Source organism: Podarcis cretensis (assembly GCF_951804945.1).
Source record: "Podarcis cretensis genome assembly, chromosome: 9".
Lineage (NCBI taxonomy): Eukaryota > Metazoa > Chordata > Lepidosauria > Squamata > Lacertidae > Podarcis > Podarcis cretensis.
In genome coordinates, this window is record NC_137178.1 from 9,353,387 (window position 1) to 9,368,185 (window position 14,799).

The 14,799-nt window shown below is 44.5% G+C and overlaps 1 protein-coding gene across 1 annotated transcript in view; it reads left to right on the top strand.

Moving 5' to 3' along the window:
* The window catches only part of ADAMTS3 (ADAM metallopeptidase with thrombospondin type 1 motif 3), a 131,478-nt gene that overhangs the window by 13,536 nt on the left and 103,143 nt on the right, over positions 1–14,799 (top strand). Inside the window, exon 3 of the mRNA XM_079990726.1 lies at positions 697–1,103. Coding sequence (XP_079846852.1) covers positions 697–1,103 — 407 coding nt within the window. The remainder of the gene's footprint in view (positions 1–696; positions 1,104–14,799) is intronic.

Below are 14,799 nucleotides of genomic sequence, written 5' to 3' on the forward strand. Positions count from 1 at the left end.
CTGTGGAAATGAGTCCCATAGCTTCACTTTGTGCTTGATTGTGGCTTTTCTGTAGGTAGTGAACTGGCTGTAGTGGGTAAAGGATGATGGACTAGATGTCATGGATGCTTTTAGCTGAGATTCCTGCATCATCATCGGTCCTGTATACCTAAAGGAGCATCTCCACCACCATCGTTCAGCCCAGACACTGAGGTCCAGCTCCGAGGGCCTTCTGGTGGTTCCCTCATTGCAAGAAGTGAGGTTACAGGGAACCAGGCAGAGGGTGTTCTCGGTAGTGGCGCCTGCCCTGTGGAACGCCGTCCCTTCAGATGTGAAGGAAATAAGCAGCTATCTTATCTTTAAAAGACATCTGAAGGCAGCCCTGTTTAGGGAAGTTTTTAATATTTAATGCTGTATTGTTTTTAACACTCGATTGGGAGCTGCCCAGAGTGGCTGGGGAGACTTAGCCAGATGGGCAGGGTATAAATAAATTATTATTATTATTATTATTATTATTATTATTATTATTGCAGGGGTTGGACTAGATAACCCATGGGGTCCCTTCCAAGTCTACAATTCAATGATTCTATGATTCAAAGTCTTTGATCTGATCCAAAAGGGTTCTTCTTATGATGCTATGAAGGGAAATATTGATGGCTGTGTCTGCTCCATTTGACATTGATATAAATGCTGCCTTTTTTCTTTTTCTTTTAACAGAAACATCAGAACACAAGCTAAAACAGTATGTCTTAGCAACCCCGATCAGCACCAGAGCAGACGGAAGTTACATCTCCCATAGAGTTTCCGCAAGCCGTTCAAGAAGAGCCGCGAGAGATGTATCGGCAAGCCCCAAGCAACTATATTTCAATGTATCTGCATTTGGAAGGGAGTTCCGTCTTAGACTGAGGCCTAACACTCATCTAATAGCTCCCGGGGCAGTGGTGGAGTGGTACGAAGACTCTGTGGAAACAAGGAACGGAACAGACGGCGTTGGCCTGGGTCAGAGTGGGACTGTCACCGAAAGAATATGGAAAAAAGAATCATTATCGACCAACTGTGCTTACGTTGGAGATCTTGTGGATATCCCAAGCGCTTCAGTTGCTATTAGCAACTGTGATGGTCTGGTAAGATATTCTTTTTGGTTACTGATAGTGTCAATATTTGTGGTTGTTTCTGTCACAAACATCATCAGTTACTCATAATAGCTTAAAGGATGCTTCCTTCCCCACAGACCTTCTCAGGTGCTGAGATCAGCAGAGGGAGCCCTCTTGGTAGTTCCCCCACCCTCAGAGACTCAGGGGGTGGCATCCCCTGGAAGAGCCTTCTCTGTGGTGGCCCCTAAGCTGTGGAACTCCCTCCCCACAGAGATGCACCCAGCACCTTAAATTTACAGCTTCTGGCAAATGCTGAAGACACACTTCTTTACCTTGGTTTTTAACACTTGTGATGTTTGCTTTTTAGAACCCACCTAAGTTGTTAAGTTGTTCTAAATTACTTTTAATATTGCATTTTGATGTTGTTGGACCACAGCTTCCATCATCCCTGACCACTCTTCCTGCTAGCTAGGGATGATGGGAATTGTAGTCCAGCAACAGCTGGGGACCCACGTTTGAGAAATTCTGTACTGGGACCTTAGGGTGAAGGACGGGCAAGAAATAAATATACAAATTTTGAATATTTTCCAAATGTGATAGGGGAATGTTTTTCTGTGTTGGAACTCTTTTCATGTTTAGCTGTTTGCATTTGAATACACGAAGCTTCCTTGCTTCAGTCAACGTGACAGTTGTTCTTCAGTGTTTTGGGGGAAATGTATTTCCTTCTCTCACTACCCAGGATCCTTTTCACTGGTGACGCTAGAGGTCAAGGACCCCTCCCCTCTTCTCTGCCCTTCTTCCAAAGCAGGGGTGGTGAACCTGAACCCCCCCTCTCCTCAGATGTTTTTGGGCTCCAACTCCCATAAGCCACAACCAGCAGCAAGGATGGGATTTGTAGTAGAGGTCCACAGGTTCTCCACCACTGTATCTAAAGAGTTCAGAGTCACTCGCTTATCACTTTTACGTTTGGTCTGCCATGCAAACAAAACTCAAGGGACGACGCCTACTCACCTTCAGCAGCCGTGCTTCATTATGGGATAAGACAATTAAATTTGTCTGCACCATTCTGTGTCCTTTGCAGTGCACCATGGGAGATGGATGTAGCTTTGATTCAAAATCTCAGTTCACGTCAAGATGACAGCTTCCCTCTTGGTTGATTTAGCACTGGAATCTGTTGGATCTCCTGGAAGAGATTCTGGTAGTGTAGGGGAACTGGTGTAGTGGTTAGAGTGTTTGGTTAGGACTGGAGAGATGGAAGTTCAAATCCTCACTTTGCACCAACTTTGAGCCAGTGACTATTTTTCAGTGTAGCTTATGTCACAGGCTTATTGTGAGAATGAAATGGGGTGGAAAAAAATCTTGAGATCATTGGTGTGTGTGTGTGTGTGTGTGTGTGTGTGTGTGTGTAAATAAATAAATAAATAAATAAGCAGGAGACCATGTGAGTGGGTATTTAGAAAACTTGAATGGTTATGGTGGCCCATATCAGGAAAGCAGAGCTGTGCATGGACCCCTGATATGTGACTTGGGTCAATTCACTCAGTGTCACCCAGGGGACTTTCACCTTGCACTGGATTCATCCCTGAAGAAATAGGGCAGGGCTAAAGGTTTTTAAAACCCTATTCTACCATAGAGTTGAACCACTGGGTTTCGAAAAGGTTGGCTCCATACTGGAGTTGATTCTCAAGTCCAACAGCTCTTAAGCAGAAGGATCCAATCCTGCACTGTGTGGATCGCAGCTCCTTTGTGAAAAAAGGATGTTTAAACTTAATTCGAATGATGCCTGGCTCAGTCCAAATAGTCCATTTCAGCTCAGTATTCGGGCCTCTGGTGAATCCAGCACACAGCCGTCCTGGAAAAGCTGTCACAAAAGACAGATAATGATATTAAAGTGTTCAGTTAGTCTGAATGGTTCCATGAGGTTTCATTGCATCCAAATTTGCCAGTCTTGTCCTTGCTAGTACTTATGAAACAGTAATGTATTTGCATTATTGTTGTTCTTCATTTTAAAGCGATAATAATATTTGTCATTGAAGTTGAGGGTCGATGTGTTTTTTTTGTTAACATTTGGTGTTCAATATTGGAATGCCCTTTCTCAGTCCTGCGGTATCTATTGCAAAGCTGAATATCATGCCCAATAAACTGGTGTTTATTTATTTATTTAAAAAACAACCTCATGAAAATTCATCAGTATTTGAATGCAAATTCTGAAGGACTGCTTTGTTCCAGTGCATCTTTAGTTTCAAAATGAGTGCATTAGTTTCAGAATGAGTGCAATTCCTCCCTCGTCCCTAGGGATAAGTTTCAAAAGACCTGAGAATTAGCTGATGGGGAGGTAGATGCTGATACTATCAGGGAACCTGGAGTCCTCCCAGACCTTCAGTTTCAATATTCTCTCTCTCTCTCTGATTTTGCATTTTTAGAATGGCAACTATGGACAATGAGCAAGGTAGCTACATAATTCCTTTACTTTTCAGGTCAGCCTTGGTTATAATGGCCACCTGGACTGAATCCTTAGAGGCCATATACTTTTTTCCCATAGGTGTGCATTGCTGGATAGCAATACTGAGCCATGGCTCGCCTGCGATATCCCTGACTGTGTGTTGCAACCAGGAAAATGCTTTGCAAGCTCAATTTGCAAAGCTGATTTGTGCAAGTTCATTCAAAACCAAACACGAACATTGTTGCTGGAGATGTATATGGGTTGCTCTGCTTGAGCAATATCTTGGAACGAGAGTGTGGACCCTTGGCAGGGTCTAAGCATTTGGGAATCTCGTAATGTAGAAAGTCAGTCCTGTCTTTAAAGCAGACGCAAAACAGAGGGCAGCTGAGGTGAGAGAAAATGAGGGTCAAATGACAAGACAGTGAGAGGAACAATAAAGGCACCAGAAAAATATGCAATTAGTCGAACCATCTGAAATGATGAAACCGCAGATGATCAAGACATGTTAATTCTGCATGCTTTTTCATCTCTTATAGTTTGGTGCCCAGTCAAGGGCCATTCATGACATTATTGCCCAGCAATGCACAAACTTCAGTTTGGGGGCATAGCAATTTGTGCACTGGAAAAGAACTTAAGAAGAGAACTCCTAGATTAGGTCAAAGACCCCATCCGGTCCAGTGCCCTCTTCCTAGAATGGTCATCCATATGCTTCTGAAAAGGCCACCAGCAAAACCCAGGAGCGACAGCACTCTCACCAGGCGTGCCAACGCCTAAGGGCAGAGGGGTCTTTGGCACCTTCTATGTTGAGGAGCGGAGGAGGCTGAGTGTGCTTAGGTTCAATGGTTGGCTCCTCCTGAGCATGAGAGAAGAAGCCACACCACACCAGGCTCTGCACATGGCCTCCTCTCGATGATGCAACATCCCGCATTGTCTGCATTACGTCACGAGAGCACGCCCCCCAATCTTGGGTGCAAGACAGTACCTCTGACTCTCACCATTTGTAACTCCAAGCAACTGGTATTCAGAGGCATATTGCCCCTGACAGCCCAGGCAGAACATGGCCTTTGTGTCTTGTAGCCACTGCCATCTAGGAGAACAGGACTATTTCTAATCCTCTTTAAAAGCCAGCCAAGTTGGGAGCCCTCGCTACCTTCTGTGAGAGCAAGCTTCATAGTTAAACTGTTATTTATTGTTGTTTTCAGTGCCGTCTTTAGCATATGTGGCACCGGGGTCCAAAAAACTGCCCAGTGCCCCCAATTGCAGAAAGATCAGGGATTTGTTTCATTAAAAGCATTTCAAAACCACTTCGCAGTTCGAAAACCTCAAAGCGGCATACGTCATGCGCGTTATAATGGCAATATCCATTAAAGCAAACAGAAAACATACCAGTTAAACAATAGCATAAAAGCATGGGGAAGCAAATGAAACAGAGATTCATGGGTTTCAGCCACATAAACAAAGGTCCAATCTCATAGGTCAGGGGAAGGCTGATACGTCTTTGCAAGATGACTGGAGCAACTGATAGCTGCTGCTTTAGGTGTGGCAGAGGGAATGGGCAACAGCAGAAAATGGCCCTTCTCAGGTCACCACTTTATGATATTCTGTAAGGCCCTGAGCAGAATTTCCCTGGATTATCTAAGTCAGTGGTTCTCAACCTGTGGGTCCCCAGATGTTGCTGGACTACAACTCCCATCATCCCTAAGCTCTGGCCTTGCTAGCTAGGGGTGATGGGAGTTGTAGTTCAACAACATCTCGGGACACAAGGTTGAGAAAGGCTGATCTAAGTGATCCTACAGATCTATACAGGGGCAGTTGGTCAGGATATTGTTTCTGCTTGATAGAGCAAGAGAGAAAGAAAGAGAAAGGCAGTCTCTCATGGGTCCATTTTATTAAAATGAAAAACGCAGAAGACATGCCAACAGTGTCCCAGTGATAACAGCTTTCCTGGCATTAAGCTGCTGCTGAATCCCAGATTTGTGTTTTTGTGTGTGTGTTGTGTTCTGCTAGAACTCAGTTATTTCCCAGAGTATGTGCAACTGACATTTCAGAAGGAAGGTGGGGGCAAGAATTGCAGAACTGGCTTTAGACGAAGACTCTCCTTCCTATCTTTTGGCTGACGTCTGCTAGCTGGTGGCCCAATATCGATCCGATAAAGAGCCAACAAATCAATATGTTAATTGAATCCTGTGGTCATTCCAGCATCGATTCAGAATCCACTCAGCTCCCCAGAAGCATCTTGATGAATAGTTTATTGTTACTAGAATCTATCTTTTTGAAATGAATGTCTTGTTAGTCTTCCTCTCCCCCTAGTTTTTGGCTCAAAGTGTTTGCTGAGACAGCTTAGCTCACCACTGCATTTTGAAGTTTATTCTCGCTTCGTCCTGTTTAGTTTCAGCTCACTGGGGAACGTTTTCCAACCTGAGGGCCACTCTCCTGTCTGGGCAGGCTTCTGAGGGCTATTCCAATGGTGGATGTGGCCAGAGGCAAAAGCGGGTGGGGACAAGTGTAATTTTGTGCAGTCTACATGTGCACACAGACCTTTCTCCCTCTCCCCCAGCCAAGGAAACAAAAGGCCTGTTTGCAGTTCAAGCTGGGCAAGAGGATAGCTTAGTGCAGGCATTGGCAGACTCGGCCCTCCAGATGCTTTGAGACTACAATTCCCATCATCCCTGACCACTGGTCCTGTTAGCTAGGGATGATGATGATGATGATGATGATTAGTTTTTCTAGCTTGATCAAAATTATTTATTATTTTTATTATTTGTTATTTCATAACAGGTAGACAGTTAAGAGCTCAGGCAGCTTCAGCGGCGGGTGCCTGGCACCCTCCAGAATTCAGCGCCTGGGTGCCCTACACCCCTTGCACCCCTTGGTAAAGACGGCCCTGCATGTGGCCTGGCTAGAGAAAGAGAAGCCTGGGGGTCTTCTTTCACCCACTCTCTGCATGAGGTTTCCTCAGCCTTGATGGTTGATAATAAATTGCTTTCTGATGGCATTTTTGGAGACTCTGCAGTGCAGTGTTATAGCTCCTTTCAAATTAATTAGACTAAGTGTGCTGACTGGTCATTTTGTTTCCTAAGTGAATAATGCTGGCAATATTTAAAAGTTACTAGTCTGCCCCCCCTACCCCCGTGAAGCTAACTCGGTGGGGACAAGCAGAAGAGGAAAAGAGATGTCAGGAAAGACATCTTCAGGAGCCTGCTAAATTTCAATAGTGGTTCCCTCCTCTTTCAGCCCACTTGGTTCTGTGCTGGGTGTAGAACCACTTTGCAAAAAAAAATAAATGTGCATATTAGGCAAAATTGTATCCCCAAAATGTGTTTGTTGGGAGAAAATTCACTCTGAAAGCTGATGTGGAGAACCGGAGCTAAGTCTGGAAAAATGAAAAATGGAGAGAAACAAAAATGGATATAGTTGCCCATCCTTCACTTTTGGGGTCTTGTGCCTTTCATCCAAGTCTGCTTTGCTGAGCTGCTCTCTTTTTGGCTTTCCTTCTGCATCTAGTGTGAACATGTATGACTCCTGATCCAGAAGGGGTGTACATGCAGTTGGGATACATGAAATATCCTTCTAAACATGTATATCTGCTAGAGCACTTCCCCTCCCCCACTGAGAAATCTCCTGGGGTGTTTCTTTTTTCTTTTTTTCATGCCACTTCAGAAAATCAGGCTTGCATCCAACCGCCTTGAAAATGAACTGGGAAAAACAAAAAGTGGATCTCTTTTCTTTCTTTTTTTTATAAAATTTTTATTGAGTTTTCACATTTTGTAAACACAGACACACACACACACAGACAAAGACAACACATATAAAATTTCATATCCTTACTTTCCTAACCCCAGTTCTTGACCTCCCCCCACCCCCCTTCATACATCCTAATTCAATTAAATTAGCTCAGCAAGTTCATATCTCTCATCCTTTACATATTATTATTATATATATATATTTTTAAAGAAATACTTAATTCTTTTTACTTGGCCAAATTTTACTTATCCAGTTTTCTTATAAATATTAAATCCTTTTCTAAGGTCGACTCGAATTCCTTCCACGAATTTCCCTTTTATCTTAAAAATAGGTCATAATAATCAAACACAAAGGTCATAAACATTTTTTTAAAAAATCTTTTTCTTCCCCCCCCCCCGCCCCAGTTTCTGTCCCTTCCCAATGTCCCCATGTCTACAAAAACAGTTTTTAGCCTGGATTCCTCACATCTGAGGCCTTTAAATCTCTGTCAGTCTCTCTCTGCCGATTTTGTTGGTAGCCCTCTTTGTTGGTCCTCGGATCTCGAAGGAGTTCTAGCTCAGTCTCATCAGATTTTCTTCCATCCAAAGTACTTGATACCAGCTGCTGCGAAAGGTCAGCTAATCCATGCTCAAAAAGTGGATCTCTTTTCAACCATCCTTTGCCCAAGTGGATGTGTGAATCGACCCCAAATATCTGAAAGACCATCTCTTTCCCTTCTTGGGTTTCTAAGCAATGAAGACTGATCTATTAGAGTGAATGGGCCATTGGGACCAAAAACATCAGCCAGCCTGCTCCAGCCTTCTTACTTACAACCAGTCCAGGGTCTAGCAGTCAGTTTCTTCCTCCTTGGTCTCAGGTGTTGCTCCTATACAACTCAGCAGGAGGAAGATGAGGGCAAACTTAAAATTACTAGGCTAGTCTTGTCATTGACCTTGGTTCCACCCATTGTTGGTCTTCTGTCCTACTAGTTTCTATTGGAACTAGTGACTGCTGGTGTTAACATTGGCAGAGGGACCTTCATAGGCTACTCTCAGATGTGCAGGGAATGGTGGCCGATGGAAGCAGAGGCATTTCTCTGTGGAAGCCCCTGTTAGAATCCCTGCTCCATGATTGCAGTCATGGGATTGTTGTCTTTCACATGACGGTGTATGTTTTGACTCCACAGAGTGGGAAGTGACGGAGACAGGATGTTTGTGTTACTGTGTTCCGTGAAGTGGGACTATTGTCCTTTGTTCTTTTTCTCTTTGCTGTCTGATGCTAGAGAGAGAGGGAGCCATGTTGCAGTGCTCCGTGTGTGTTTATATGTAAATAAAGTAGATTAGCCAAAATGTTGAGTTGCTGAGGTCTGTTACACTACTGCGCAAACTCTGCAGATCCCTAAGTGTGCCGGTGTCGGTTGGCATCGGTCGCTGTGATGTTCAGGCAGAAGAAAGCTTTTGAAGCTACCAAATGAAAGACCAGGAGGGAGAGAACATGCCAGTCGGGCATGTGTCTTTGCCAGGGGCCTACTCGAGAGTAGGCTGAGCTCCTGACAGCCCCTACATTGTGGAACTCCCTCCCCAAAGAGATGCGTCCAGCGTCTTTGACTGTTAAGGTGCTATGTTTTACTCACCTCTTTCGCCAAATTAATACTGTTCTGTTCCATTGGAGGGCAGTCATAGAATCTTAGAGTTAGAAGGGATCCCAAGGATCAACTGGTCCAACCCCCTGCAATGCAGATAAAGCATCCATGACAGATGGCCATCCAAACTCTGCTTAAAAATCTCCAAGGAAGGAGAGTCCACCACCTCCCAAGGGAAACCGTTGCACTGTCAAACGCTTCTTACTGTCAGAAAGTTTTTGTGATGTTTAGTCAGAATCTCCTTTCTTGTAACTTGAATCCATTGGTTTGAGTCCTACCCTCCAGAGCAGGAAAAAAGAAACTTGCTCCATCTTCCCTGTGACAGCCCTTTAGACACTTGAAGATGGCTATCAGTCTTCTCTTTTCCGGTCCTGTCCATCTGCCATTGTAATGGTTATCTCCATTTTCATAACTGTATATTATGCCACTGTTACCAAACCTAGGACCCTAAGCAGAAATATAGGCAAGAAATCTTATAAACAAGTAAATAAACTGAAACATTTTTTTCACTGCATTTAATCCATTGGATTGGGTTTCAACCAGGAACTTGTCTGCCACAAGAAGTTCACAGATCAGACTAAACATCTCTCCCCGCTGCACCTCCAATTCCTCCTTCCGTTCAGCTTGGAGGCATTGTGGTTTTTCTGTCCCATGTAAACTGTTCTCTCTGGGCACAAACCTGCTTCCTTTTTCAGCTGAGAAGGAGAGTTCTCCTTGATTTTGGTGCAGTCTCTTGTTCTTGGCCCTCTCTGGCCTTCCTTCGCTTTGTTGCCATGCCTGATTCTTCCTACGCTTGAAACAGATCCTTGGTTCTGCATGCCAAAATCACCTCCCTTTCCCCCTTCTTCTTCAAAACCTCTCTCTCTCTCTCTCTCTCTCCTCCCTCCAAACGTTGCCGTAAGAAATTGCTGAAGACTTGCCTTTTCCATAGTGACTCCCAGAGTTTATAGTCTGTGCTGGAGAGAAGCACCCTATCATAGAACCATAGAACTGTAGAGTTGGAAGGGACCCTGAACATCATCTAGTCAGACCCTGAACATCATCTACTCCAACCACTTGCAATGCAGGAATCTCAGCTAAAGCATCCCTGACCCTCTGTGTAAAACCCTCCGATGAAGGAGAGTCCACAACCTCCCAAGGGAGACTGTCCAACAATCGAACAGCTCTTACCTTCAGAAAGTTCTTCCTGATGTTTTGTTGGAATTTCCTTTCTTGTAACTTGAAGCCATTGGTTTGAGTCCTACCCTCCAGAGCAGGAGAAAACAAGCGTGTCCCCTTTTCCATGTGACAGCCCTTGAGATATTTGAAGATGGTTAATCAAATGGACTTATATATGTTAATGTTTTAAGGCAGAGGTAGGGAATCTTTTAGGGATGCGTTTGGCGCTGTGGGTTAAACCACAGAGCCTAGGACTTGCCGATCAGAAGGTCGGTGGTTCGATTCCCTGCGACGGGGTGAGCTCCCGTTCCTCGGTCCCTGCTCCTGGCAACCTAGCAGTTCGAAAACATGTCAAAGTGCAAGTAGATAAATAGGTACCGCTCCGGCGGGAAGGTAAATGGCGTTCCCATGCGCTGCTCTGGTTTGCCAAAAGCGGCTTAGTCATGCTGGCCACATGACTCGGAAGCTGTACCCCAGCTCCCTCGGCCAATAAAGCGAGATGAGTGCCGCAACCCCAGAGTCAGCCACAACTGGACCTAATGGTCAGGGGTCCCTTTACCTTTAGGGTACCTTTTAGAGGTCAAAGGCCACATTCCTATCTGGGTAAACTTTTGGGGGGCACATGTTTGGTTGGCGGGACCAGAGGCAAAAGTAGGCAGAGCAGCACATGTGTTTTTTCCCTTTGTTCATAGGCTGCGATGCTCTAGGACAGAGGTTCTCAACCAGATGTTGTTGGACTACAACTCCCATCAACCCTAGCTAGCAAGGCCAGAGCTCAGGGATGATGGGAGTTGTAGTCCAACAACATCTGGGGACCCACAGGTTGAGAACCGCTGCTCTAGGACTCCAACTTCCACCATTCTCAATCATTGACTGTTGACCAGGAATGGTGAGAGTTGTGGATCATCAACCTCTGGGTGGTCACCAGCCACAAAGTATACATTAGCTAGATAGATCACTGATCAATGAGCACTCTGTGCCCTCTGAGCATGCTCAGTCCTTGCTAGATTACTTGCATTTACTCCCCCCCCCTCAACTAAATAATTTTCGTACTTCTGCAAAGCTTGGGGTTCCTTCTGTGCCATTTTGCCGACCCAGTGAAAATTGAGCTTGCTGTTAGTAAATATATTGCAACTGGGTGGAATGTGCTATGAAATCAGAGTCCCCTTCTTTCCGCTGTGTACTATTGCGCAGAATAAAACTTTGCATTCATATTTTTATTTTTCCTCCTGTTATACAGTTCATCTCTCTTTTTTATAATTTGGGGGTGGGGAGAAGTGTGATTCACCCGACCCCAGTCAACCTTCAAAAATAATAGATTTTCCAAAACGGGGGTGGGGTGGGGGGTGTATTTCCCTCTTCCTGTCCTTCCAGGACTTGTTTGGTCATAGGAAAAACTGATTTGACACACACCAAGTTGAACGGCTTGGAACGTCACCGGCAGCCCTTGAGCCAAGTCGAAGCAGCTGGATTACACTTCTAGAGAGGGTGAAAACAGCAATTGGCTTCTGATACATTTTGCAATCAGAGGAAGGGCAAGAAACTAAGACTGGCCTGGTGTCCTCCATCATACAGGACAGTCCAGTATTTCCTGCAGTGTCCAGTCTAGTGTCCTCATTCCCTGCACACCCACTAAACTTCCAGTAAACCAGATGCTCAAGGAAGGAGGTTCCAAGCGAGATGGTGACCTTTCTGGTTCTTAATGAATCAGCAAGCCAGCAGCTCAACTGCTGCTACTGCTGCTGGCTGTCTTGCACACCACAAATTGAAACCTAAATTGCTTTTGGGAAATGATGATGTGTGATGACACACCATCATTTCTGGCTCCAGAGACATTGGGGTAAGCAGTTCTGTCTGTCTGTCTGTCTGTCTGTCTATCTATCTATCTATCTATCTATCTATCTATCATCTATCTATCTAACTATCCAGGGCCGGATTTAGGTTTGATGAGGCCCTAAGCTACTATAGGTAATGGAACCCTTTATAAGTCTAGCTGTCCTTTGTCAACAACCAGAAATTGTCACCGTTTTTTGTGTTGAATATATGCTATATGGTAATTTATGGACCTAATAGGTATCTAAAGCCATTTGCACATGTTGCCATTCAACCAGTCCATTCAGAATGTAGGCACCCTATATATAGAAATGAGCAAACCAGTGATATTTTAGGGAGCTGGCTAGCAGGTAGGCCCCATTACTTACATCATAGAAGCCTACACAACACAAAACACTCTTGCTGTATGTAGGTTTTATTTGATTTGTTTTTTATCTTATATTTTGGAAATGTACATCCAGGTTTTTTTTCCTTTAAATTTTTTGGGGGGACCCAAGAGAGTGGGGCCCTAAGCTATAGCTTGTTTAGCTTCTCCGTGAATCCAGCACTGTATCTATCTAATCCTAAATTGAGGGTGGGGAACCTGTGGCCCTCCAAATGCTCTTGGACTTCAACTCCCAGCAGTCCCAGGTAGCTATGATCAATGGTCAGGGGTGATGGGAGTTGTAATCCAGCAATGTCTGGAGGGCGTTATGAATTCACCTGCTCTAGGCTATCATCTTAACCTTTCCCAGCTGTAACTGAAATTTTAGTATGCATAACGATGTTTCTTCACATTTTCTTCTCCTATATTGTTTCATGAAAGCCCTTGAGGGAAGGGCCATAGATCAATGGTGCAGCATCTGTCTTCTGCGCAGAAGGTCCAAGGTCAAATCCTTAGCATCTCCAGGTAGGACTGGGATTATCCCCTGCCTGAAACCTTGGAGAGACGCTTCCATTCAATATAGGCAATACTGAGCTGGATGAAAGATTCTCTGCATTGCAGGGGATTGGACTAGATGATCCATTGAGTTCCATCCTATGAGAATGTTCAGGGATGCAGGAGAGGATATATTGTTGGTTATATCATTTCCAACTTGTGTTAGCAAGTTCTACAATTTAGCAGAGTAAAAGAATTATTATTATTATTATTATTATTATTATTATTATTATTAATACCCCACCCATCTGGCTGGGTTTCCCCAGCCACTCTGGGTGGCTTCCAACAGAATTTTAAAATACAATAACCTATTAAACATTAAAAGCTTCCCTAAACAGGGCTGCCTTCAGATGTCTTCTAAAAGCCTGGTAGTTGTTTTTCTCTTTGACATCTTCCACAGGGCAGGTGCCACTACCGAGAAGGCCCTCTGCCTGGTTCCCTGTAAGTTGGCTTCTCGCAGCGAGGGAACCGCCAGAAGGCCCTCGGCGCTGGACCTCAGTGTCCAGGCAGAACGATGGGGGTGAAGACATTCCCCTTTTTAAACTTGTACAGCAGATGCATTTGCTCAGGCTCGCTAAAGCCTCTAAAATACGTTTCCTTGGTAATTTCTCCTTTAGTCCCTCATAAAAAGGTGCACACGACACAGTCTTCTATAAAAGTATAAGAAGAGTTTACTCACTCGCATTCTGTTCACAGATGGATCCCAGAATGCAGACTTAAGTTACAATGTAATATACCTGGAAACTATCCCATAAGGCGACTGTTCCTTTGTCCTCTCTTGGGTGGAAGCCAAGAGAGCATCTTAGGCTAAGCAGATGTTGCTTCTTCAACGAATGTAGTCAGACAGAGAGAGATGGTGGCCTCCTCTGAGGTATTTTGTTGCCTGCATAGGTGAGGCCATGCCCACCTCTGGTCACATGTAGAGGAAGTCTGTCCCAGCCTAGGAGGAAACAGGAAGTTCCGATTGGCTGGTCCAGACATCTCCTTTTTATGACCACTCTAGGGATGTTGTACTTGACTGCTCTGTGTTTCACATCCCACGCATCCAACTCTGCAATTCTATGATTCTATGAAGTAGTGGTCTTTTCCATCAGGCAGGTTCCTATGTGAATACAGGAACTGATTTTGTCTATGCATGCTGATTACACAATATAAACAGGGCTTTTGTTTTCAGAGTACCAGAGTGAGCTGGAGCGCAGTTGTGGCACCTCTCAGGTGGGTGCCATTTCGGACCGGTAACCCTCCTGTCTCCTTCTTGTCTTTATGTACTTTTGAGAAGCCCCAAACAAACATTTCAAGTCAAAATGGAAGCTGGCCTGTATGGGAGAGTCTATGCTTTTTTTTTAGACTGCACCTAGCTCCTAGTTGTGATTGCTCAAGCTGTGGGGTGGGTCCAATTCATATTTCATTTTCTTCAGTCCATCTCCCATGTAGCAGTGACAGGCTTTAAGCTTTCCAGTCAGGCTTCTTCCATTCCACAAGGACCCTGTGGCTTGGAATGTTCTAAAAACCAAGAGCACTGCTTCTTGCCGTGACTCATTTTCAAATACACCGTATTTTATTTTATTTTAAAAAATCTCTGTTGCCGTACACCTGCATTATAACTATGGTGGAGGGAAATTGCCTTGACAATTCTATCCTTGGAAATTGGTTGTTGCCAGTCGGTAACAAGCCCTCAATTATGTGAAACAAGCAGGAATAAATATTGCAGCCGTCCACCTCCAACTTGGAGGGCATCCCCTGGCTGTGCATTAGGAAAATGGGTATTGAGAAGACTGACGGCTTTTTAAAGCAACAAGCTCTGCATCTTCTCATACCTGCCTTGGCTCTTCAGCGAAGGATGAAGTTTTTGCATCCCTTGGCTTTGCATAGGAACCAGCGGCCTCACGTACCATTTATTGACTTCACGTTTAAAGCTGGACCTACCTAATCAGCACTTTGCAAAACAATATGAAAACTGAAATGTAGACGCCCTTCAAAATCTTCACCTCTTCAAGTTATGCACCAC